At 37.2% G+C, this 27692-nt stretch overlaps 2 protein-coding genes and 1 long non-coding RNA gene across 6 annotated transcripts; all 3 read left to right on the top strand.

Annotated features, from left to right (window-relative positions):
• The first annotated feature begins 305 nt into the window (after positions 1 to 305).
• LOC145223090 (DNA repair protein XRCC1-like) lies at positions 306 to 6651 on the top strand. Of its 4 annotated transcripts, none has more exons than XM_080089410.1 (13): positions 306 to 420; positions 646 to 840; positions 1357 to 1515; positions 1807 to 1893; positions 2997 to 3120; positions 4174 to 4244; positions 4440 to 4506; positions 4997 to 5141; positions 5297 to 5460; positions 5778 to 5868; positions 5938 to 6035; positions 6190 to 6301; positions 6436 to 6651. In XM_080089410.1, the coding sequence occupies exons 1-13, from the start codon at positions 370 to 372 to the stop codon at positions 6620 to 6622; spliced, it is 1551 nt and encodes a 516-aa protein (XP_079945536.1). In that variant the 5' UTR covers positions 306 to 369; the 3' UTR covers positions 6623 to 6651. The 4 variants fall into 4 exon arrangements, with proteins under 4 accessions (XP_079945536.1, XP_079945537.1, XP_079945539.1 ...); XM_080089411.1 differs by having other exon boundaries at positions 4180 to 4244; XM_080089412.1 differs by having other exon boundaries at positions 355 to 420; positions 637 to 840.
• Positions 6652 to 8647: 1996 nt separating this feature from the next.
• Positions 8648 to 19110, top strand: LOC145223089 (uncharacterized). The gene is made up of 8 exons (XM_080089409.1): positions 8648 to 9056; positions 9328 to 9484; positions 10230 to 10249; positions 10689 to 10787; positions 12445 to 12653; positions 13396 to 13512; positions 16594 to 16815; positions 17507 to 19110. Exons 1-8 carry the CDS (start codon positions 8826 to 8828, stop codon positions 18279 to 18281), a joined length of 1830 nt encoding a protein of 609 aa, XP_079945535.1. The 5' UTR covers positions 8648 to 8825; the 3' UTR covers positions 18282 to 19110.
• Positions 19111 to 22626: 3516 nt separating this feature from the next.
• Positions 22627 to 24725, top strand: LOC145224239 (uncharacterized). Its single transcript, XR_013859593.1, has 3 exons — positions 22627 to 22745; positions 22843 to 22923; positions 23055 to 24725. It is a non-coding gene; the product is annotated as an uncharacterized LOC145224239 (long non-coding RNA).
• Positions 24726 to 27692: the final 2967 nt, after the last annotated feature.

The following is a 27692-nucleotide window of genomic DNA, read 5'->3' on the forward strand; positions in this document are numbered from 1 at the left end:
TTATTGACTTCAGCCCAATACTCACTAAGATTTTAACAGGACCTTTATGGTCATGACACAGGGAAACATACAAAAGTGCTAAGCACAACAGCTGGGCTGGCCTAATATTTTCATAAATATGTACTACTGTCTGCAGGGCGCATATGTTATGAGAACAAATCATGTCAGGTACATCGTACACACACATATCATTGAATATATTTTGTTAAAAAATGTTTATTTCCATGCATAAGTCAGTACGTTAAAAATGCAGACAGACAGATAATAGTTTTGCAACAAACCAGTTTTATTCAGAGAATTTCATTAACTGCTTTGTTTTGTTAGGTTCAACTATTTTCCTACATATTTGAACTGCTTTGATCTGGTATAATGCCAATCATTAACATTCAACATATTGTTTCATTCAGTAGTGAGGACAAGGTGAGATATTTCCTACTACTCAATTTATCATAATTTGTATATCCTAAATCCATGGGACCATGTATATTTATTGTTCCCCTATTTTGTTGTACATATATTTGATGATTTTATTTGGTTTATGTTATTTTATGCATATAAAAATAAAAAATAGAAGTAAGTTTGCACACAAGAAAAAATGTGATAATATTTGATTCTTCCTAACATAAACTTTGGAAGTGTTTGTAGATTCACAAAGCTGAAAACCTGCTGAGAAAAAACTCGCAGGGAAAATGGAGGTGTGCAAAAAGTGGAGAGTCACAAGCTGTTGTTGTCATGCAACTTGAAAAAGCTACGAGAATCAACAGTATTGATATCGGCAATGATGGATCAGCATTTGTGGAAGTTCTTGTATCAAGATCGAGCAATGACCAAGAATATCAGGTATGTTATTTGGGAATCTGCAATCAACCAGGTATTTTTGGATGATAAACTAAGGAAAGGCCACAGTTTGGAATTCAGTGTGCAATGGGAATTTGATATTACAGAATTGAGTTTGGAAAAGTTATATAAACTGTAATTTGACTTTTTTCATTCCTATACTGTACTGTCTAATTTTTGTTTTTTGGTGCATAACACAGATGATTCCGAACATCAACATATTTCAATTTATTACATGGCTCTATAAGTTTATTTTATTTTTGTCAAGAAAACGTTACAGTTATTAACACAGTTTGTTAAATGTCATGTAAAAGTATAACAAATCTGACATGTAAAGGGTGATTAAATCAACCTGTTGCTGCCAGGCATAATTTTGACAAATGTATACCTCTTCCATCACTGGATTTTTTGTGTGTTCTATCGCTTTGGTTTCTTTACAACAAAGATGATAAAATACCGCTAGTATCCAAACAGTTTTAGTTTTCACTCTGTGCTAGATTTCCAGTGGTTTTGTTGCAGGTGTTGTTGGTTGCTTCATCTTTTATGACGCCCAGTGAAGCTCGAAGTGGAAATGGAAGCAACAAAGTTCGGATGTTTTCCGAAGATCAACTGTCGTCTGAAATTGCCAAGCAATCATGGGACAGAGTGAAACTGGTTTGCACTCAACCATTTAACAAGGTTGGCAGACTTCTACTGTATGTAGTTAAAAATAAAATGTTTGTTGTGTAAAAGTAAATCAGCAATTACAGCTAATGTCTTCTTACCAGCTACACTTTATACATTGAATTAGCATACACTGTCTGCAGCATATCACTATCACATACAAAAGACCAGAGGTTGTGTAATTGTGTTTACTCTATTTGTGTCAATTTATTTATAGTACAGGATCACAAAAAAAGAAACTACAAGTTTATGTAGTTTTACCTTAAATCACTGGTTTTGTATCAATTGTTTTTACTTTATCACCAGCACACAACTTATGGACTAAGCTTCATAAATCTGCACTCCAAAGAAAATGAGGAAAAGTCACAAAGTCCAGAAACTACTTCTTCTCAAGTAAGTTTGCTGGCTCAGATTGATAATGAATGTTGTGGAAATACAAAGATATGTAGTTTATTTGAAGAATGTGGCTGTTTTGGCGTAAGTGTTTGTCTATCTACTTTGTTGGTCATGGGTAACAATTATTTAGAAAGCATTTACAGGCAGTAGGGTTAATTGAACATATTGTGATATGGAACACTGTGCTTGGATCTGCTCAGATTTAATGATGAATATAATGGCATATTTTCAATCTTTTAGGTGACTTAAGTGTTTTTGAACTAGTGTAAGTGATGTTGCCCCACATCACTGATGATGGCATGGGAATTTGCCAAAACATTTAACCAACAAAATATGTCACTCTCACTTTTTACATTAATTTTGGTTATTATTTTCATCATCAGATTGCATTTTTACATTTCTATTTGTTTTTCTCACTGTTAAAACATTTTTAAATGTTTTTCATAGTTTGCAGATTGAGTTTTTGTTTATATAAGCTTCATTAAAGATTTTTTAGTGCAAACTGTGATGATGTTAGGAGGTAGGTTTTAAATAATGCATGTTACCCGATATTTTATAATACCACATGATGTTGCATGGTACACTGCTTGATGCCACATGGTGTGTGGTATGCAAACTAAAAGCCCCAACAAGGTAAATGTGGCCAAATTCTCGTGATATTTCAATTACAAACCCTCATCCCAACCCAAATAGCTTTATTTGTCAGTGCTTAAAAACAAAAATTATAACTTGCACAAAGTATATTTGTGTTGGCTTAAACTGCTTTCCATGTAATAACATGCAATATAGCCGCATCTTTTTTGCACCATGGACCGTTTTCAGCCTTTACAAACTACAAATATTTAGCAACAAAAATGCCCAAATTAGTTTATCATCCCTGGATATTTGGGGGAAATGTTTCAAAGCATTTAACCTGAAATTTATACAACCTGGTAACAAACTCGCCATGGACCTGCGGTTGCCAACCACTGCATATACCAAGCGGTATCATGTTGTATTTAGCCACTGGTGTTTGGTTATTACTCTGACAGCATTAATTCCTTGATATTCCACCTATATAATGAGAAATGCACATTGTGTTTTGTTTTTGACATTTCCAGCTTCAATCAGCCTCATCAAGTCGAACGTCATTCGGAAAATTTAAACTCAAAGCAAATGATCCTGTTGCCCCACCAAGTGTTCGGAATGTTGCAATGAAAGTTGACACACAAACATTTAATCAAGGTAGTCAGTGTTCAATTATTGATGACACTACTGTCTCTCATTCAACTACCCAGGTTTAAGTCATGTGATATGGTTAATTACTGCTGTCACCTTGTGGACAAAATAATTTTGTTATATTTTAGCAGTGATTTAAAAAAATCTGCTAGTGCACCATTAGGTGTTTTTGTATAGCATTCTCATGTCACTAATATCTAGAAAATTGACTACAGTACAGCAGCTACTGTTAGTCTGCTGGTGTTTGTTGCACTTTAAATATATAAAATGGAAATAAAAGTAATTGTGGAAATGGATGTGCTTTGCATTATTCGAAAATATTTAAATTTTGAATGTACACCTGTCTAACAACTAAGCTTGCTGACCAAAGTGCAACAGACTAAGCTTGCTGACCACACCATTGGTGGTGTGCGAACCACAGTTTGATATTGCATTATCAATCAATTTTGGTTGCTTTTTTATCTTTTTTAATTCGTTAAATCACTGTCTAAACCTTTTGCTACCGAACTTATTGATGTATGTCACATTTTTACTTGCATAACATTATCATCTAATGCAGTGATTTTCAACTGTTTTACCTTCGCGGACCCTTTTCGGTGTTGTAATATAATTGCGGACCCCTCAGAAGTTTTAGGTAATTATGTCCTTTTTTATTAACAAGCAACCAAAACATGGTGCATAAAGTTACAGCCACATTCGGTCCAGGACCAAATTTTTTTCCCTTTTTCTGGGTTTTTAATCTCTTTTTCTGGGTTGCGACATCGGAAATCAACAAGGAAGAGCTATTACAGCAGTGTAATGTGACGTTGTTTTTCACTGACAATTTACGTCTGTTGTATTACAATGGGGTTTAGATGTTATAATGCACTGTGGTTTGTCGCCTACGAAGCATGGTTTCAAACAAATTACATGCTATTTTTTAAACGCCAAAGCGTTTTATTCAATTCGCGATTTATTTATCTCGTTTTGCGGGAATTAAGAAGATGTCGCGGACCCCCTGAAAACGCTTGGCGGACCCCCGGTTGAGAACCGCTGATCTAACGCATGTTTCTGTTTAATTTACAGCAAAACTTGGACCAAAAATAAAAGTTGAAGAAAAAACAAAACCTGGAAAAGTTTCTGAACCTCAAGTAAGACCACTTGTTGGCGCTATAGTGTCATGTGTTTAATGTCAATCAAAACTTATAATTGCAAAATGTTAAAACTAATGTTTTGTTTAACTTTGATAACTCTTTATTTATTGAGCTGTGCTTTTACATATGTTTATTGTTATTGTAGCTTAGGTTCAAAAATGTTAGTTTGTTTTCATTTAACTTCATTTCCAGAAGCGAAAAATGTTGAGTGAAACCTCAACGAAACCAAAACACCAAAAGACAAGCCGAGCTGCAACAGGTGAAACATATGAGTAATTATTTCTATGTTACATTTTATCATTAGCTTTAATAAGTAAAAAACTGCACTACATTGTCACAAAGTTGGTGGTTTAAATCCAAGTAGTTTTCAAACAACAAACTTATCATCGCATTTACCCATTGTTCATCCTTAGTGATGTCACAAAGAAACAAAAAGCTTAGTTTGTAATTCCTTTAATTGTGAGGGAATTAACCCGAGAAATCCTGAGGTTGTGAGTTCAAACCTCACTACCGAACATAATTTATGCATTGGCAGTTGCGAATTTAAAGCCTCTTAAACCAACCGATTTTGTTTTGTAACTTGCGTGAGTCTTTGCGGTTCTGCTGAGGTTGCAGGTTCGAATCCCACCACTGATCCGCCATCTACTTTCATGCAAATCTCATAGTTTTCATTCGTTATGTCCTCAACAATTTGCATTACTAACAAATCCGACTTATTATCAATATCCTTACATGAAAGTTTTTTGCAGATGTTGCTTTCAACAAACTGTTGAGTGATGTTGTGTTCGTGATAAGTGGATTCCAAAACCCGAGAAGGTCAGATTTAAGGGACAAAGCTTTGTCTATGGGAGCAAGATACAGAAGAGATTGGGAGACTGGATGTACACATCTCATGTAAGTGAAGTTTTTAGCATGTTTTAATTGCTCAACCTCTATCTGATTTTTTATGATCTGATTATCTATCTATACAAAGTATACTGACAACAAAAATGTTCTGCATCACACAATTCTCTGTGATTTATTCGATGAGCTTCACTTTATTGTTTCAGATGCGCTTTCGCAAACACCCCAAAGTTTCGACAGGTCATGGGCGACCCACGTGGTCGAATCGTGCGCGCTGATTGGATAATCGACTGCGCCGCACAGAAGAAGCGGTTGCCGTGGAAACCATACAGCATGGATCCGAATACGTCAGATGATGATGACGTCGACGGTTAGTGACGTTTCGTTCCAACTTTGCTCGCTCAGTTCCAAATTAAAACTCGCAGAAATTCACAAATGGTTGAGTTGGGATTTGAACCAACAACTGTGCGAGGTTGCACTTACCTTTGCTGCTTGGATTATCCCTCTGTCTTAAATTAATTCGTGGTTTATATTTGCTCACTGCCCAAATAAAATAAATATATTGCGTCACCAACACGCAACATATGACGTAGTTGCCGAAATCAACCAGACAAAGTGAGATGTCAGTAATCCTGATCCGGTTTCCAATTTGTTGTCAACTCGTTTAACCGCTGTCCTGGTTTATAGATGGGAAACCACCGGATGACGTCGACGACCCGTTTGAAGCGAGCACTGACGAAGAAGATGACGTCATAGATACTGATGACGAAATAGAGAGGTGACGACAGTACTGATGAGTTTGTTATCGCACATTTAATGTCACCGATCAACGTATTCTTGTGCTCAGGGTGAAACAAGACATCAAGGTTGAAAGCCCAGGGGTGCCACCTGTTGACCCGTATGACGTCAGCACTGATGACGAAGAGCCACCTCTGACGTCATCGGGTACGTCATCAGTTATTTTTGGGGGCTAATTTGCATGTAATGAGCATTTCGTGTCGCGTGATCTGACCAGCTGTTTTTTCCATAAAAAGCGATTATGTATGACGTCACAATGATGCATCAAATGTTTTTTTTATTGTTTCTATTTTTTCCACAGACGGAATTCCCGAACTTCCCGATTATTTCAAGGGTAAAACATTTTTCCTTTACGGGGATTTCCCTCCAGTAATCGAGCGAATGTTGAAACGTCACATTATCACGTGCGACGGGTAAGCAGTGAAGCGGAACGTTCTAATAATGCGCAGCCCATTATGACATCACACATGTTGACTTTTCAACATAAAGTTTAACCGTTTAAACTTGCTTTTTTGTTATTTTTGTGATGAAACTTTGTTGTTCGCAGCACGTTGGAGGAATATATGAGTGATGACGTCAGATATGTGGTGACGCAGCGCTCATGGGATTCAAGTTTTGATGACGCACTGACATCGAATAGTTCGCTGGTGTTTGTGAAACCGAGCTGGGTTTTCGAATGTGGTCATTCAAAGTCATTGTTACCTCACAATCGACATATTGTGCATTCGAATTAGTTGATTGTTATTAAACGCGATTTTTGTAATCTGGTTATGCAGGGAAAATGTAAAAACATTGCAACAAAATTTAGTCTGGACACAAATTCATAATTGGTCCAGTTCGTCAAAATCATATCCTGTTTAGATTGCACGAAAAAATTAATTACCACTGAATATAAACCATCGCCCACACAGACAACAGTGTTAACATGTTTGTGATGTCACAAGTAACTTGCGATTGTGACGCAGGTGTAGAACTGATCAGTGATTGGACGACGTATTATGTGCGCGTTGTCCGACGCCTGTACACCGCCCCAGGTGAAAAGATGAAAGATAACTTGTCTGACAACTTCTCTGTCAGTTACGAAAACTTTCGCATCGACCAAACTGTCGGTTCTTATAGGAAGTTCAAGTTTAAACTGATTCAGGTTTAATATGAGATATTTAAGGCACCAGGTTAAGTATAGGGCTAAAGTTTAGCTGTTTGGAATTTTATAGGGAACAACAATATATATTCGTATGTTTAGAGCAGTTTTTAGTGTAGACAAGTACGGGAAAAACTGCAATCAAGGGTAAAAACAACGTAGTTTCGTTTTGGCAAATGTATTCACGTATTTTTTACGCAATTGTTGACTCAATGCGACGCATAAGCTAAGTTGTTGTGACGTAACAAATGAAACGCTGTTATATGTTTGGATCGGCAAAGTTTATTTGTATTTCAACGTAGTACTGAGATACGTATGATCTTAGTGGTAAAGATTGATGTATTAGTGTAAAGTCCTTGTATATACGAAACCGATTTATCATAAACTAAAGGCGGTGTTGGTGCTTTAAACCAGGGATCGGCAATCTTTTTGTTACTGGGGACTGTTTTCGAAACTGAACTTTATCGCGGACCGGCCTTCATAAAACTACAAATATTCAGCAATGAAAACGCTTAAATTAGTTTATCATTCCCGGGATGCATGAGAAAAATGTTTCAAAAGATTCAACCTGAAAACTATACGGGCTGGCACTGGGCCGCGGACCGGCGTTTGCCGACCACTGCTTTAAACAATAATTGTCACAGCAAATATCAATAAATAATAAACAGAAATATTTACTTAAAAGCTCTATAGACAATGCTTGTCATATGGGACGTTTTTCGATTCATGTGTATTCAACTTTGCTGCGAGAATGGTTGAATTCAAGAAACTTATTGGAATGTTTCTACACCACATTTTAGGACCTCTCTGTCAGGGGCGCCTCGTTTTGATATTTAAGAGAAAGTGTTAGGTAAAGGTCACAGGTGGTGTACAAAGTGGCTTGTCAGCGATAACTTAGTCAAGGGTCCCAATAAAAGTCGCCGTGTGAAATTTACGAGCCGGGGAATATCGTGTGCGATATTTCAACGTCGTTGTCTATAAACTGCTCAGCTCGTATGGCGCAAAAGGAATTTAGGGCAGAAAGGTTATTACTAGCTTCCTAATAACTGTGCCTACTGAGATATCACGTATATTATTATACTGTATCTTACTTACCTATGTTATACTATACAAACTAAACCCTATATCTAATTACATACTATAGGCGAACGTTAAGATAATATTAAATTGTCACGTGAAAATTCAGTTTCGTTTTATCGTTTAAAGCCGTTTTTCTGCTATGGCTTTGGAAAAGCTGTTTCGAAAGTACAATGTCAAGCGATAATATAATAACTGCACACGAAATTGGGTACTGTGGCGCAAAGCAAAAGAGCAACCTTCAACAGCTAGTAACAATGTTGGAGTTAAGTCGGGGCTCAGACGCACGTTATAGCGAACGGGCTTGGTCTGGCTTCAAGTTCACCACAATTGTGTCGCAAATTAAACTTTAGAAATTTTTTTTAAAGTCTGGGCCAGGTTTTTAGTCAAATTTTAGCTTATATTGCTACACTAAGAAATTTAAAGATTTTAGTAGCAGATTGTATTGTGTGGTTTAACCTGGAGGCATTAGACATTTTTCTTTGTCGTTATTGAGATCTATTTTTACAATACGGACAAGTTAAGAAGCCTTTTAAGTAATTTAAAATCGTTTGTTTTCAGGTGAAATAAGAAAAAAACAAACCTAAAGGCCAGAGCTTGCTGATCAAGCAACTGCCTTTCCCAACCCAAATCAAACTGATTCACTTTCCGAAAAAGACGATTCGGTCATCAGCAGCTGAAAACCACAAACAACCACAATCTACCACTGAACTGCAGTTATGGGGGGTTTGTCTATGAACCCCGAAAACCATGGGGTCGAGGGGGCGCCCCGTTTGGCGGCTCAGATTGCGCGTGAAGAGGAGGAAATGGGAATGAATAAGAGCACGAAGAGCCAACCGGTGTCGGAGGAGAAGACGAAAGTAGAGAAAGATAAATTTAAGATCATGGGATTCCAGCTTGACACGACTTACCCTAGAACCGTTCCTGGCTTCATCCGAATCTGTCAAGTGGTGAGTGAACACTTAATTTAAGTAAAAAAACACACAAATGCACTAATTTAATCACCGATTTGGAAAAAGCCATAAAATGTTATTAAGCGCAAAACAGTGGAGGGGCACAATTGGTGAGTGAGGGCTAAACCGCACTGTAGTTACACCTCGCACATTCTTAAAATGTATTTCAATTCCAATAAAGTAAGCGCCAGAGTGAAGGCTTCAGGTCAAGTTTTTTTTCACTTGGTGTATGCTGTACTGAAACTACAGCCTTATTTTTATTTTATAGTTGATGTTGATTGTGGCTTTCATCTGTTTGCTCCTTTCCCCTTGGCCCGACCAGGGCAGCTACACATTCTATTGTCTCTTCCTCGTGTTCGGAGCGCTCATTAGTTTGTATCTGCTCTTCACAGTTGTAGCTGGAACCAGGGAAAAGGCAATTTTCGGTAAGAAATTTGAATTACTAGCAAACATTCAGATAACTTCCTATAGGATAATTACGTGTCTTTCTACACATTTGTATTGCTTAATGAACCAAATTATATCAATATGTTGACTCTATGCCATTATTATACGATTCGTTACCAAGTAGTATAATTTTTCAGGTTAAATGCTTTGAAACATTTTGCCCGTGTCCCCCGAGGATGATAAACAAATTAATGCGTTTTTTTTGCTAAATATTTATAGTTTTAGAAGGCCGGTCCGCGATAGAATTTCAGTTTCAAAAACGGTCTGCAGTAAAATAAAGGTTGCCCACCCAAGCTATACTAATAGCAAACCGAAAGCATATAAGAATAATTGTATTTTCCATCATTTTTTTTTTGTTCGCTTAACACACTTCGAGAGACAAAATCTTTGTTTAATCTACGGTGACCAGGAATTTTGGTTTCATTACACCATATAAGTTTGCAAAGTTGTCAATATAATTGTGTGTTTCAAGCCGTTCTTCCGCCTATTCAACAAGCGTATATATTTCTTAAAAACGGTTTTAACCGGATTTTATTCATCTAATACTTTGTCTTTGGTCGAAATAGCCCATAATCTGGGGGATCAGTTGAAATCAAAACAATCTCATGTTTACCTTCAAAACTAATCCGAAAAAGTGCTTTATTAGGCAATGATAAAAATCAACTATAACGTTTTATTCCTTGAGTTATTTTAACTTTTTTATCATGTTTTTGTCTTTTACAGGAATTTCGTGGAGAACAGTGGTAAGTATTTAAATATGTTTATGTTATGGCGCAAATGTGGTTCAAATATAACTGAACTGTCACCAAAGCTTAAAGCAACATGTTACTTTGAAAGCGTTCAGTAAACACTGCTATTCACAAATCGAATGCTTGCTTTCCACAACATTTTTATGATAACTATATTTTTGATTTGATGTAAGAAATAAATAATTTATAATCATGTTTGTTAATTTGGCAATAATCAGACCAATCCACATCGCATTGCAAAATTAAATGTTTTTTTTTATTTCACAAACATTTCATTTCAAAACATTATTTTGTTGTGAAGGTTAAAGTCTTTAGGCTGTTACCTGGCGTTCAGTGTCAATTTTTCCTATTTTATCTTTTTTAAATGCTCAAAATTTGCGATTTTATTTTAATTTTAATGCAAAGTATGAATTCACTTTTATTGTTTTCAAAGGAACTCGTTTATTTCGGTGTTTTTGGTCTTCTCATTTTCATCGGAGCTTGTCTTGCTGCCAACAAGTCTGGGGGGGCAGCTGCCCTCAACGCCGCTGCGGTAATTATTACGTCACAATCACATTTTTTTTCATATTCATATATATAAGTTTTTACCACTAAACATTACACAAGGATCTGGTACAAATAATATTATGCGGAAATATTTTCTTGAATATTATGCGGAATATACGGCACAAATAGACAGAATTACGCCATTAATAGCGCAAAAACTAATAACGCTACGATCCTGAATTCGGATTCCAACTTTTTTTGCATTTAATATTAAACACACATTTACGCACATTTTTTAAAGAAATATTCTTAATAATTAATGTGCTTATGTTCAGTGTTTTTTTACAGTCAAATTTCTCCAGCGGTTTCCCAAATAAGCAAATATGGCTATTTTTTGGTATTTAAATGAAACACTTGCGGTCTCTTAAAACTACTTAGCGGTCACCCAAACCAAACCATAAAAAAAACCTGCTTATGTTTATACATCGATATAATCGTTATTCTATCGGTTGTGTTCCATCTAACTTAACATACAGGGATTTATATTCTTCCACGTTCTAGCAAGTCGATATATCCTGAAAACAAACTCATCAAAACGCGTTAATATTTTCTAGCATTTCATTATCGATTACTTAATTGTGACGTGGCGATTATCTTAGGTAATTGTTTGTCAGTATTGTTTGCTACTGAATTCGTTTGGTTTACTAGAATTGAAAGTTCCTTAAACACTTTGTAGGAAAACAACCCTTAATTTGTACACAATTTTGTAATTAAAGTTAATAATGGACGATTGTCCAGTAAGCAATCGCTAACGCCAAAACAATATTTAACTACCACGTAATAATAAACACTATGACATCATACATAAGACAATTAATTGTGACATCACTGACAAACACCTACTGTGAAGAACCCGTGTTTTGTTTACCAAATCACAAATATGGAAACTAGCGTTGCAAGTAAATTGAAACGGTTTGTAACCGACTTGAACCGGAGCTGCTGTTCACTGCGCGATAATACAACAACGCGACGCACTGCCTCGGGGCTGATCGCTATTCCACTGCCTGTTCGGCGCGACGACTCACCAAACTTGTGGAACGGCTTTAAACCCGATCAGCTGTTGTGTGAAAGAATGCGCGTAGTTGAATGATAAATGATGGGTGGATAGTATAAAAGTTTTTTTTTTAAATCACAATATATAAGTGTTGGAACAAAAGCATGTCGCTTTTTACGTCTATTTGGGCCGTTATTTTCACCATTAAACAATATAAAAAATTTATTCATTTATGCAGGAATAATTTTGAATCCTATTTGTGATTTAACTTATTTCATATTTTAACGAATGTGAACTTTTAAAAAGTGGTTTTCAATTCTTTACATCCCAAGTTATTTTAAACAAACAAAAGTAATTTCCACATCATGCGCGCAATGAAAGGTGGCTAATGTGAAAAAAGTTTTACGATTAGTGATTCAAACAGTTTTAAACTAGCTGCATACTCACACAGTCTTTCTACGAGGTATTTCACATTCCTCGACTTCAATTAACAAATACCAAACAGGGTTATTTCAGGGTTGCATATGACTCAAAGCCCTGTTCAAACCTGCACACATGCAGGATTCAATTTCACCCAAGCTGACTTACGCCATCCAGCAGCATAAAGTAGCCCGTGCTCGGTTTAACATATTCACACCGTTTCATGCAGGTTTTCGGATTTTTTGCCATCGTGACGTTCGGATATTATTTCTACGTCACATGGAAGTCAAATGGCCAGGAGGATGACGACGCAGCGGAAAAGGCGGGCTCGGCGGCTGAGGGGGAGGGCGTTGCTAAGGAAACCCAGTCACAAAGCCCTGCAGATGATTATCGACTGGAAATGTTAGACGAAATCAACGCGAAAGATGAACAATCGCAGTAAGTGACATCACAATAAGTTGTTTGTTTGTGTTCGAGTTTACTTATTTCGCCTAAAAAAGAAACGTTTTAGAACATTTTACAAAGTTGCATGGCAAACATTGAAATAAGATTTTAATATAGACTTCGTGGACATATAACTATGGCGAAAAACCTGTCACTTAGTTCGTAGTGTTATATCGCGGTGGTGGTTTTTTAATTACTAATGATTATCTAGTTAGGATGTTTAAAATACTTGTTGTTGTGCCACTAAATTGGCGGATGACTTCTTGATAGATTCAAGTTTACAGACTCCCAAGTCACGAAATACTGCGGTTTATACCAGAAAGAGTCATTCTGCATTAGGGTTCATCTATAATGAAACGTGGTTTGTAAAAATGCACCTCCCCATACGGTCTTCTGAACGTCTTTTTTGTTGATCTGAGTTCGAATTCTTCTGTTTTATTTTTGTAAAGTCATTTAAAACAAAAGTCATAAACATGAAAACTGACTTGGTTGTACAAAAACACATATGATGTAGTGAACACTTATTGGTCCAGACGTTTTTTACAATCGCTGTTTTGTTTTGTCACTATTGTTTAGACACTGAAACGTTAAAGTTCCAAAACGAGGGACAGGAAACTACCCCTTATTTGTAAAGAATGTTGTAATTTAACTTAATAATCGATGATTGTTAACAATTGCTTTTGTCATAATCAGTGCGAAGCGTCTTCTAGAACATGCACGCTTTTGTTTTGAACAGAGGCGGTCCAGCCAGCGGATTCCGACGAAATTCTTTTCCGGCCAGTTTGAACGATGAGCTTTATGAAAACGGAAAGGTTGCAGGTGATGGGTTCAACTCCCAGCGCAGGAGGCCAAGGTAAGCGGGAATCAGAGCAGTGTACAACGTTGTTTGTTGTATTTTCACTTCTATCGACCAGTTCATACGGATATAATAAAAACGACTTTAATAAAGACTTTATAGAGCATTTCTGGCAAACGTATTTTATACCGACGTTTCGACGTCCTATAGGCGCCTTCATCTGGGTAAATAACAATGAGTGCGTAGTTTATCGTCCACTGCGCTACGCGCACCACTCTTATGAGTTGATATTAAGTCTGGCAACAACAGCATACAAATATTCTTTAATAAAGGTTCACAAAAGGTATTTTTGACGATTAATTTTAAAAGGCTATTTGCCGACCACTTTGCGTCGACTGAAAGCCCAACAAACTCTTTTCCTGCCTATTAACTTAAAAGCTATTAGCTTTAGTTTTTGTTATCAACACGAAATCCTCAAGACACGTTTCTTGGCGTGACTTTTTATTACGTCCGGGGTCGGCAACCCTTTTTACATTACGGATTGCTGGTCTACAGAAATTTTGTCGCAGACAGGCCGTAAAAATAGCAACAAATGTTTAACAATGAAAATTTATTAGACCCCATTTAAGTTGTATCTTTGCACTTAACAGCGCGGCCGTATACAAAAACTGCTACAAAACGGATTTAGTGCGTTTATCTTGAAAAATTATGCGGCCGGTAACGAACTCCTCACGGACCGGCACTGCATTAGGGAGTTGAATTTAAACACAATGCCGTATACCAGTAGTTCTCAAACTGTGCGTCGCGACGCCCTGGTGCGTCGTTTCAATTTTGTTGTTGTATCAATAAACACAACTTTAATAATAAGTTTCCTCATTAATTATTATTTGCTGGTGCGTCGTAAGCAGTGGCGGCTCGTGCCTAAAATTTGTGGGGGTGCTGCTCCAAATTTTAGCCTTTATTGAACAAATATTGGTTGGCAATATATAGAAAAGCCACATTTCTAGTTTTCTAGCCATTGTTTTGTGTACAAAAACAAGTAATACAAATCTTAATCGGCAACTCCATTGTTACGTAAAGTTTGTTACGCAATAATGTACACGAGTGTAAACAGCAGACGGTATCATTGGGGAATTTTGTTTACTTGCACAGCGACGGACTAAACTTAATAACATGCAGGAAAAAAGTGGCACAAAAACACACGTGACACAGACTCGAAACGAAGCGGTTGTAAATACGGTAAAACACAATAACAGTACATGGAAAAAAATATTAATAAATGAGTCGAAAAAGATCGAAGTATTTCAGTTGGACAACATTAAAGTAAAACTGGTTATAACAATGACTACTAACTAACACACTTGCTATTCAGTCATTAATATGGTCATGTATCATTTAGGTAACTTATAGCCACAGTCAGCATTTTCAACATATTCTATGACACTTCACAGATTATAATTGCCACAAAAAAACTAGCCATAAAGCTTTCAATTTGCATCATAACTGATAAATTTAACGACCACATTACATTTGTGTCAGAACTTGTTTATTTTATGTAACATCTTTACTTAGCTTTTGTGTACAACTATTAATTGTTTTTAAGGCTCTTAACTGCTAAACTTGCTGCTTTATTTGGTGGCAAATAGATTATAATTCCTTTTTTTGAAGTGCAAAACTCTCCAAGCTTTGAAAATTACAACACTCTCACTTAAATTTAAAACATATTATTGAACCTTGTGCTTCTATTTTACAACTTAAATGAATCATAAAGTTATAGTTTGAGCAAAATAATGGATAGCTTCTTCCTTGATTTCCAAATGACATCTAAGAAACTGTTTGTTTTTTTTCTATTTAGTGCTATCACTGCAAGTGCAAGTCTTTTTGGAAATAATGGTGTTCCTTAGAAAAGTTTGCATCCTTTTTAGTGTTGACAAGAACCGTTTTGCCTTTGAGAGACTCATGGAAATTGCTGGCTAACTGACTTTTCTTTTTAAAAGTTTCAGTAGCTTTTCTAATAACAGGATATGCTTGGTGGTAACTACTATCTCCCCTGTAGAATGTTCATTCTTGAGAAACATTTCCTGTGAAGCAATTTAGCAGCTACTGTTTAGAGAAACAGTACATGTCCATTATATCAATACACAAGATTGCACTTGGCTGCAAATACTGTCCACATGGTGTGTTAAGAAACCAAACTTGAAATTGTCATCACTAAGATATTTCAAAATTCCTGTTGCTTGTGCAATTGTTTGTTCTGCATTTAATATTGCCTAAATTTCAGTAAGGCATTTAACTTCACAGTCACAAAGCTATTTTTTCTTTGTTAGCATTCAAAACTAAAACTGAGTAGTTCTTGTGGTTGCTTATTCCTGCATGACATATTAGGAAAAGCGGATGTTTTATCCCAGTTTTCTTAACTTTTTATTCAGGTTTTTATTATAAAGGTTAATCGTGACTTTTCAAACGGTTAGATGACCTTTTTTTCTTTTTCAAGGTGGTAGATACACTTTTTAAGTAGATACACTTTTTTGGGTATAGATACACTTTTTTTCACCCTTTTAAATTCAATGATCACTGCAAAAACTAAAGCCCACTTACAGTCATCTTAAAAAAACCACGACTAACCTTCAAAGAATAAATCAAAAGATGACAAAATAATTATTGATAAAAATTATACTTTAGAATAAAAAAATAAGTATCATGAAAGTTATCTGTAATGTTGTGGTGGGAATATTAAGTAAAAATCTCTAGGGGGTGCTGCAGCTCCGCAGCACCCTAGCACGAGCCGCCCCTGGTCGTAAGTCCAGAAAAACTTGTCCAGGGGCGTCGCAACAAAGAAAAGTTTGAGAACCACTGCCGTGTACGATTGTTTTTTACCCTACTCTTTGTGCGGCTTACATTTTAAATATCATACCGATATTGTTTCTACACCCCTACTTTTTGTGTTATTCTGCGTTTCAAAATTCATGTTGGCTTATTTGCGTGACCAACAATTGCTGAAAAATATTTGTACTGTGTAGCAACATAAAAAAGTGTTAATAAACAATAGTGCCTGACATCACAAAATGCGGCTTTTATTCGAAGGTGGCTAATAATCGAGTAAATACGACATGTTAAATAAATCTTCTCAATTTTCAGCAATTCGGAGAAGGACTCGGCCTACAGCGAGGGAACCTCGACACCGACCCGTGGGAAAGTTTTGCCCCAAAAGATGCGCAGAACCGGAAGTGGCTTCAACTTGGGGGGTCATCAGATGAGGGGGGATTACGACCACGTGATGGACAGACAACCTCTGTCGCATATGACCCACAGGGGGCGCCAAGGAGGTTCTTTCAGAGGAAGGTCTCTACACCAGGAAAGGTAGGTCATAATTTCAGTAAATACTTTTGTCAAAGCACGAATCAACCAAAGCCCTGAGTATGTCTAACAAGAAATAAACAAGCCAGTATATTTGTATAAAACATGACGTTTCGACAGTAAAAGTAAAGCAGCAATTGGTTTTACGCGCTGCTTGGTTTTACATTCATTTATTTGAGAATGACACAAGTTGCTGTCGAAACGAAATGTTTTATGCAAATATACTGACTTGTTTGTTTCTTGGTAGAATCTTCAAAACCGTGAGTTGTGTACTTAAGTAAACTGATTATGTTTTTTGTATTGTGGAGTGTAAGCTTTTTGTGAGACAAAGTAAACACGGCTTCCCACATTAAAAAAGTATATAGAACTCTTTGCTAAAATTGTATGTCCTTTCAAATCATTGAATAAAAATTATTTTAGCAAAAGTAAATTATTTTGCCAAAGCACTTTGTGAAAAAATAGGTGTTAAAAATTCACTATTTTTGATTTTTCAATACACTGTACCTAAGACAAAATCGCCAGTGTTGTAGAACAAAAGTAATTATTTCATTCTACAAAACACTTTGCCATACCAATCCAAATTCACATTGATAAGTTTGTGTTTATGCTGTGTATATTTTAAATATATTACAAAATTTATTTTGGTGTATTACGTTTTTGCTATGTTTTATCTTTTTTGTGGATTTTCGTTCAGAGCCGTCGGTTATCCACAAGAGCTCAACCCTCAGTCGCTAGGCAACGTCGGATTCGAGGCGGATGATCTCCACAGGAGCATTGGGAGGAGGAAGTCGATGCCGGAGTGGTTGAGAGCGGCTCTGGGAGAAGATGTTGCTCATGACGACATGGTGGATGATGAGAGCGAACCGGATCACCACATGAACCGGATCCAGACTCTTCCAACCGGGAGGAACCACGAGTTCCCGCTTCTCAATGAATCAGATGAGGAGTCGATTAATTATCCGTCGGTGTCGCAGAATGGCTTGCCTCCTGGAGCGAGATTGTTCTCTCAATCTCTTCCGCATCACAAGAGGAGGAGCACTGGAGGTCATTTGAAACACGGTCATCAACATCATCATGCTGGGACGACAGGAAGACGCAGGTTTGGGAGCAGGAGACATCATCATCATCACCGACATCATCACGGAAGAAGAAGTCAACATCACCACCACAGAGGACCTAAGAGCCATCACGCGTCAAGAGGAGGAAGACGGCCGGTGAACGATGCTCACGAGGATTACTTGAGGAGGATGGTGGAGAACGATGAGCTGGTGATGCGGGATGAGAGGAAGGATGGGATCCAGGGATTTCAACCACTAGAGGGCAGACCTATTGAGACAGGAAAGAGGAGGGTCATCCCGGAACAGCCGATCTCCATCCACTTCCCGGAGCAATCAAGATGGGACGACGACAACCTGGAGAATCCGCTCATGATGAAATATTTCGCGGATGCGCAGCAGATGAGAGCGTGAGTCCTTCGAAAGGATGAGGACTTTAAGTCTTCAGGAAGAAGATGAAGATCACGTGCTTTGGTGGATTTTTGATATTATTAAGCCGTCGATTGAAATCCTCGCCCAAATTTTTGTTGCTATTTTGTTTTATTGATGACCAGATCGTATAGTTAAGACTTGGTCGCCTCAAGTTTGCTTTAAGCAGGGGGAAGCAGAGTGTAAGTGTGGACGGGCTTTTTGGGTTCAGGCCAAATTTTAGCGCTTGCTCACAGCTCTATACAGGAAAACATTTTACCCGTTCTTGCTACTGCAGGTAACACAACCCATTTTTCTTTCATACTTTTCATACCACTTTTCTTACAAATGTATAATTCTTCTTGTTTGTCACCCAATTTCTCTGCCTGGCATTATCATAGTTCAATTCCAGAACGATAATAAAGTAGGAATAAATCTTGAAATGGAAACGTTTCAAATGTTTAGGCCCATTCGTCAAAACAAACACAGCTGCCAATTTTGCCAACAATGATATATGACATAAAAATCATGATCACAAGTAGGGGAACCACCTTTAATTTACGTAATCAAGATCAACTTCCGCTTTGAGCGTGGGAATTTTTTTTTGCTTATTGAACTTTGCTTTTTCTTGATTGTTTAAAAAGTTTCACTCGTGTTTTTGATTGTGGTGTCGAATTCTTTGCCGGAAGTAATTGCTCATGTCGGATGAGGGAAAGGAATAAACTGCAAAGTTTAAAATAATTTACGCTTTTCTGCAAAACCGCCTTTCCGCTTGTTGTTTCGATGTCAATACAGTTAGAAAGAAATGCTGCAAAATAAAATATGTTGCACATAAGTCAACCAAATTTGTTGAAAAAACGAGAATCGTTTCAAGTTGTACAAAAAAGCGTGACACAAAAGTTGCAACGAAGCCAAGTTAGAAGAGTTATAAAGATGAGGAGGCAAAAAAAAAAACGGTTTAAAACTAAAAAATTCCAAAAAAGCACAAGATTGAGTTGAGAATCATGGAATCAATTGCTTTCCAATAAATTCGAGGCCAGAGTTTTCAGGTTCTTGACAGCCTGATCGTCAAGGAATTATCAATTTGTATTGCTAACTGTAGTTTTATATGCAAGCACTAATCTCCGATTAATTAAACCCACTACTCAACATAAAGTGGAATCAATATTATTGTCGTTCCCCTTTCAAAATTAATCATAAAAATTTTTACTTCCCAAGTTTTTTTTCCCCGCGCCAAATCATCGAACTTTAACACGCTTGAGTGGGCGCAGCCAATCAGCGCTTAGGGAGTTTTTGGCGTGCCAAAGTCATTCGTCTCGTGGTGTTTGTGGCGTGCGGAGGTGGAATCATCAAGAAGCTGCAAGGTAAATCCAAGCTCTGTGTTTAACTATGCTACCATATAGACAATACCTTGACTATATTGTGACTTATGCGGGCATTTCAGGCAAAACGTAAACATTTCATATCCGTATTTGTTTTTTAATATGGTTATACATGGCCTTGTATTTAACATTGAAGAAGAGCAGTGGTTTATTGTAAAAACTTTAGCTAACTGGCATTAAAGGCGAATTGTTCTATTAAAAGTATTAGATCAGATTAGTGAATAATCGATCTATGTGTACCTGTTGCACTATACCGAATCATAATGATGTACCTGACTAATTTTGGTGAATTAACATTGTTTATTGTCACAATTTAATCTTAAGCTGGCATTACAAAACTAACTTAAACAGCGGCTATTTAAGTCATTGAAACAATTCATGAGGTCGTTGTTGCAACGCATCGCGCTTTAGGCATAGTGACGTCACACAAGCGGCCGCGTTTTTTTTAAATCGGCGTGGCTTTTAAAATCTGTAACGCGCGTTGTGTAGTTTTAAGCCTCATCGATCTAGATTTACTATTGCAACTTACTCAGCCCAGTCTGTTATTCGTTACTTAATATGTTATTTTATTTACAGAATCAGATGTTCTTCTACTTGACAATCTCTTTCAACCTTCATACTTCATCATCAAACAACTTCAAATATTTACTTGTATGTAAACATAAGAGTCTGTCGTGGGTCAACCGGGTTGCGGAACTGTTAGGCCTAACTTAGGTTAACTGGCGCTAGGGTTGAGTGACCTATTCTTTGCCGAGGTTGACTCGTAAAAGGAAGTCTTCCTTGGTCAAAGAAGGGTCCAAGTCTATAGGAGTGCTACAATGTCAGCAAGTTGGCGCTAGGGCTACAAATAGAGTGGCACTCGTTAACTAAGGTTAGGTTATAGTTAACATAGGTGGGGTACGTTTGGGATTCGCGCGCCACGTAGGGATTTAGCTTAGAACGATTTTTAGCTAGGTGTGGCGCGTTACTAAATGGCTTTAGCTAAAATAAGGTGCGCATAGAAACATGGCCTTGGCATGGCCTCCACCGCATTGCATTGGCCGCGGTGTAGACGGGACCGAGTACCGGACACCGCTATTTCCAATGAACGCCCAGGCTCGTGGGCATGAGGAGAACGGCTTTGCATTTTGCCAGAAAAGTCCCGTGATCCACCCTGGTAGGGCGCAAACTGTTGTTAAACTTTTTCCCCAGCCCTGCGTTTGCGTAATTCATTTGGGTCCTTGCGGGGGGGGACTCTGAGGGCAAGGGGCAGTGACACGATGTTGTTGAGTTTTACGCTTTAAACGTCACTGTTCCTTTCAAACAAACGATTGCGCCTATGCTAACTGTAAAATTAGAGACGTGGTGGATTTTTTTCGGGTTTTGACCAGCTTGTTTTATCCATGCTTGTATATGCGGCTCAAGGTTTTCTTTCCTAAAAAGAGGCCGCGAATTGGATATCAAGCATGTGATGTAATAACTCATGTTAATTGCATTATAATTTCATGCTTTAAATTTCGCTAAATCAAATGCCCCAAATTTTCCATTTTGCTGGTTAAACCCATTTTTATTTGTGGATTTAGGCTAACTTATTTAACTAACTTCAGTTTCGTATGCCTGCTTGACCCGGCCACTCTGTCATTATGGGGCAGTGACAATTTGGGTGGTTGAAAACACGACAGACTCACCTTTTACTTTTCTAGGCTAATTTGCGACGGTTATGCAGGGCAGTTAGTTGAGGCAAGCTTGTGTACTTTTACGTCGGCCGCGCAGAGACGACGGCGGTTCCAACGTTTTTTCAGAAACTTAACAAACGAAGTAGACAAACAACCAACTCGTTTTCTAATGCAGCGACTCTGTTTTTCTGTCAAATTATAATTTAATTTGAGTAGTATTATAACTTTAAGCGAAATTGTGATATTTATCTGACGTTTTCCCTCTTTCATTAACAAAAATGTGTGCGGAGTCAACTTTTTCTATCCTTTTATTTCTTTTTAAGTAGACCAGTTCTTGGGGGGTGTTGTGCCTTTTTACATCAGCCGACAGGTTCTTCATTATGCTGTTATTGTGTATTTTTTATCGCCCGTCGCTCGCTCTAACCATGCGAACCGCCATCGTCAAGTATGCGAACGCAAAAAGTTTAGTTGTGACAGAAGTCAGATTTTGCTGTTGTCCAATTCCAAGTCGACTTGCCAAATTGTAAGTTTCTTGTTGTTCATCCAATTTATTGTTGAAAACTAATCTTGTTTCGTTTTGCAGGTTTTATGTAAAATTATTGGTGTTTTTTGAAAATGCAAGATGGAATGTGCAACAAAATGCGCAAAACTAAAAAAACGTAAAACCATGCCACGCAACACATGCATTTCAGGTATATTTGACAATGACGTTTTTGAATCATCATGTTGTTTTCCTTTTTTTACAGGTTTAATCTTCTGTTTTGTTTTTCAGATTTTAATATTATTTTCCGCAGGACTAACAAATAATTTTGTTTTTCAGATTCCAAAAGCATTTTGTAATAACTAAATTTGTAACAATTTGTTTTGTTTTTAAGGTTTTAGGTTTTTGAAATAATTAAATTGATAACAATTTGTTTTGTTTTTCAGGTTTAAGGTTTTTGAAATAATTAAATTTATAACAATTTGTTGTTTTTCAGATTTTAGGATTTTGAAATAATTAGATTGATAACAATTTGTTTTTCAGATTTTAGGATTTTGAAATTTGTTTTGTTTTTCAGAATAGTAATGAGATATAATTAGGTGTTAAAGTAAAACTTATGTTTCAAACGAATATTTCTTTTCCTTTTTTTTAGGGTTTACCAAACATTTTGCTTCGTTTCCAGGTGTTTGGGGATTTTTAATTTGTGAAAATAATTTGTTTTCTAATATTTTTGCTGTTTAATATCAACCGTCGTTTGTTTATTGGTTTAAGAAAATGGATATTTTAATTATTTAAAGATTAACCTTCTTTTTGCAGGTTTAACAAACTGTGTTTTGTTTTTCAGATTTTTAAGGTTTAAACAATTTAGAAATTTAGGTTTTATGTTTCAACAGGTTACCTAATTGCCATTTCACTGCTTCTAAAGAGAAGAAATTCCATTCCAAAATCCAACGTAAGTATTGCAAAACTTTCTGTTTTTTATCAGATAGTTTTTTTACATGTAAGTGGTATCAGAATCAGAATTTCAGATGCTTCATTTCATTTTTCAGATACTTCATGGAAGAATGACGCCACAGTCCACTCCAGCAAACGACGGCAACAGCGATGATTTCAACCATAAAGAAAAAAAGGTGAGAAAACTTTAGATACCGATGAATTATGTACATAAAACCTATGATTTAAATTGCATGCCTTAAACTGCTGTGTTCATGTTTAGGCAAATTTTGAGTTTCAACTTAACCGATTTTTTTCTCTATTTCAGACGTCGTCCTCACTAAACTGGTTTGCAACGTACAGCTGCCTTCAGCGAGGGAGTTCCCCCTGACATCATCGTCAATGACGTCAGACATTCCGTCAGATGAGGTCATCACCTGAAGCTTAACACCATCGTCGCGTTTTCTACGCCACAGTGACAAAACACCGTGCAACGTATTCATACGGTGCCCCATACGATGACGTCATGACATTCCGTCCGATGTCAACGCTCTATGTTGCCATCGCAACTTTATTCGTCACAGTGACGTAAACGACATTATGCTTGGTTTGATTCTGGGGAGAACTGGTTCCATAGTCAGTCCTGACGACGGCACCCTAGATTCTCCACCACGTGGCGGACATATCGTTCGGAGATGTACGGTTTTGACTGGGCTTTTGTCGGCCTCTATTGCTGTTGTAAACAAGAACACCCGCACACACCAACAAACAACGGCATGTCGGGCAAGTTTAGTTTTAACAACAGCGCGATGTGTAGAACGCACAGTGATGCCATTTATAATTCCGCACTGGTAGCATATTAAATTAGAAATTGTTAATAATATCGCATTAATTCATAGTAACTGAAACATTTCGCTTCTCCGAGATTTAACATGCATTGCAACATGCTTTAAACAGCCTGTGAAGTTTTTTTGTGATTATATACCGATGATGCTTTGCTCACAACATTGCTGTTTGTATTTGGCAGCCATTGTCTCAAACTTGCTTCATTTCCTCCGCTGTTTTTCACTTTCATGCCATCTGCTGGCAAACTTTACAAATCTTATCATAGATTTTAAGCCGAAACCACAATCTGTTGTTTATGGTAAGAGTTTTGATCAAATTTCTTTGCAACCTAGCAGTATTTAACTTTATAACTTGCATTGATGACTTCTTCACACTAAACAGAATTGCTTTTGTGGGTTATTTATGTAATTGTGTTTTGATTTAAAGTGTTTGTTTATGTGCTTGGGCAAATATTGCTTTGGACGTACTTGATTATTTTGTCGCCAGCGAACGAGGCTTGAAAACTGTTTTTCCATTATTTCCTATCGAACTCAATTATGAATGACAGTCGTATATTTTGTGTTGTATTGTTGTATTATTTATCTGGCATACTGGTCTTGTGCTTCTGTTATTACCTTCTTCCACTAGATGCGTTAAAAACTTGCTTTTCATTAATACCAAAAATAGTTGCTTGTTATGATAGTTACATGTCTTGTATACACTTGTGTTATTTGCCATATACTGGACTTGTGATGTTATATTCTACTAGAAGCGGCTATATTTGAGTTTTAATGCAGAACATGCACCAATGGACACGCTTACTTATTATTACGCATACAAGTAAAGTGTTTAAAAAATGCTATTAATGGTTCTTGGAAGTGTTCAAAAACGAAATTTTTCATCCGTGCCCTCTGATAAATTTCCCTGTCCTGCTGAGCATTGGCCTTTCCTCAATAAATTCATTGTAGTTTGCCAAACTATGCTAACCTCACAACTCATTTAAATAAACAAAATATATGTGACAGTTTTACCGTTACTAGTAAAGTGTGTGTATGTGCTTGCCACCGCTAATGACATGTTTACATCTGCTTTATGGCGTAATATTTACTGTCTTCTGTTCAATATTCTTTTGTATTGTTGTTTTCGCGAAAAATGGAATACAGTTGTAATTGTTGATGGTTTGTTGTGTAATATAGAAGATTGCGGAGACTCTAAACAAGGTTTCACCCTGTATTTAACCACTATGATTGCTGATGCTGACTTAAAATAACAACAGCAAATACGTTTAAATTAAAAAGGAACCCTGTCAGCATTTCAGCACTGTTAGATCTGTTGGTAACAATTACTTTTAGTGATAAGAAAAAGACTGTTTTTAGCAGTGCTAGATTAGTTGGTAAGACACTATTTTTCTGTTATCATTAAATAAACTAATGGCTTAGGCATGTTTAAGAAAAATTGTTCGTTTTATTTTGAGGCCGAAAACCATCATCTCTCCCGGTCGTTCGCATATTTAGCTTTAGGTAGATGTGAACTTTATTTAAAAGAGTCAACAGCAACGAATTTAGCTATGTCAAGATAATAATTTTTAAATACGTCGACAAAATATCACCAAATGACCAGCAGCATTCTCTGCATGGAAACTGAATAAGTTTAATCAAAATTACTTTTCAGACTGTTACTCCCAACAAACCGGAGTACCTCAGAAATCTATCTACGGCGTAGATGGCTGCAATTGTCAATATGGCCGACGTCTTGACACCAGCTGCACTGATGAGACTTCACACGTGGAAAAAATGCATGCACTTCGTAATAGCTATGTGCTTTCATATTCTTGAGTTCTGTTTTCTCAATCCGTTGGTTGTTAATTAGGTTACGAGAATTGCATACATCAGATTGGGAAAATAAACGATAAATATAATGAAAATCGAAAAAAGATTTTTTGACCCCCAAAAATCGAAAAAACGGAAAGGTTATAGCCTTAGGGTTTTGTCAAAAATGGGGTGAAAAATTTCGATTTTAAAAACCGGTTCAAACCGCTTTGGAGGTTCGGTAGGAAGCTGAAACCGGTCAAAACCGGTTTGAAACTGGAATATTCCCACAAAAACCCACCGAAAACCGGATTTTTCTTAGATTTTTGACCCCCAAAAATCGAAAAAACGGAAAGGCTATAGCCTCAGGGTATTTTCCAAAATCAGGTCAAAATTTTCGATTTGAAAAACCGGTTGAAATCGGTTTGGAGGTTCGGTAGCAAGCAGAAACCGGTCAAAACCGGTTTGAAACTGGAATATTCCCACGAAAACCCACCGAAAACCGGATTTTTCTTAGATTTTTGACCCCCAAAAATCGGAAAAAGGGAAAGGCTATAGCCTTAGGGATTTTTGAAAAATCGGGTCAAAATTTTTGATTTTAAAAACCGGTAGAAATCGGTTTGGAGGTTCGGTAGGAAGCAGAAACCGGTCAAAACCGGTTTGAAACTGGAATATTCCCACAAAAACCACCGAAAACCGGATTTTTCTAAGATTTTTTGACAACTAAATATCGAAAAAACGGAAAGGCTATAGCCTTAGGGTTTTGTCAAAAATCGGGTCAAAATTTTCGATTTTAAACACCGGTTCAAACCGCTTTGGAGGTTCGGTAGGAGGCAGAAACCGGTCAAAACCGGTTTGAAACTGGAATATTCCCACGAAAACCCACCGAAAACCGGATTTTTCTTTGATTTTAGACCCCCAAAAATCAAAAAACGGAAAAGGCTATAGCCTTAGGTTTTTTTCCAAAATCGGGTCAAAAATTTTGATTTTTAAAACCGCTTGAAACCGGTTTGGAGGTTCGGTAGGAAGCAGAAACCGGTAAAAACCGGTTTGAAACTGGAATATTCCCACAAAAACCCACCGAAAACCGGATTTGTCTTAGATTTTTGACCCACAAAAATCGAAAGAACGGAAAGACTATAGCCTTAGGGTATTTTCCAAAATCAGGTCAAAATTTTCGATTTTAAAAACCGGTTGAAACCGGTTTCGAAGTTCTGTAGGAAGAAGAAACCGGTCAAAACCGGTTTGCAACTGGAATTGTCCAACAAAAACCCACCGAAAACCGGGTTTTTCTTAGATTTTTTGACCACCAAAAATCGAAAAAACGGAAAGGCTATAGTCTTAGGCCGCGTTCACACAGAGGCACCGTGGTTTCGTACCTGGTGTTCATGCCCCGCGCGTTCACACTGAGCAAAAAACGTCGTTCATACTAGACGGTTTTCGCGACTAGGCATCGCGTTTTTTGCTGGTGTGGACGACAGGTTTTGACGTCTGAAGAGAGGTTTCGCGATGAGACAAAAGTGTGGTTTCAAACCTGATGTTGTTGAAAAAACTCACTACTATCGCCAGTTTTATTTGATTTTCGGCAATGGCAGATTAGAGTTGAAATGAACTGTGCAGTTCCTGCTTGAAAAAGTTCGTAGACTTTATTTAAATGCATTTCATTTTCATAAAAAGGAATAAACATGGATTTAAGTGGAAGGTTTTCAAGTGTAAATTTATTTTGGATTCTTACTAAACAAAAACGAAGACGTGTACAGCTCAATCAAGACTTCCTTTTTAACTCATTGAGTTACACACATGTAGACCCAATGCAATTTTTTGAAACACCTTCTTATGGCCCTTTGCCGTTGAAATCATGAGATGAACCTCCTCCGCACTCCAAACAATTAATTTTGTGACTTCTTCTTCAGACCATAGTATTCCTCGTTCACTCATTTTAGGCACGCAAACGTACACTTCAGTAACGAAATAGACAGCACTTATTACAAACCGCAGCATTCGGTTTCACGCCTTGCTTCGTTCAGTCACGGTTTTCGAACCTTGCGTCGTTCAGACACGGGTTTCACGACCACGTTTAGGTGCGAAACCACCTCTTTTCGTACCAGGTTTCGGGAGGTGACGTTTCGTTCATACTACCAAAAAGTTTCATTCCTAGTAGCGAAAACCTACCGCGGTGCCCGAGTGTGAACGCAGCCTTAGGGCAGGGGTGTCCAAACTTTTTTTGATGGGGGCCAATTTTTACCAGGTGAAGTCGACCGCGGGCCAACGTTTTTTAGAATTAGAACACAAATATACGGGATTTAAGGAAATTGTGGGATTATATTGCCTCA

The sequence above is a fragment of the Phallusia mammillata genome, chromosome 4 (genome assembly GCF_965637545.1).
Source record: "Phallusia mammillata chromosome 4, kaPhaMamm4.hap1.1, whole genome shotgun sequence".
Taxonomy (NCBI): domain Eukaryota; kingdom Metazoa; phylum Chordata; class Ascidiacea; order Phlebobranchia; family Ascidiidae; genus Phallusia; species Phallusia mammillata.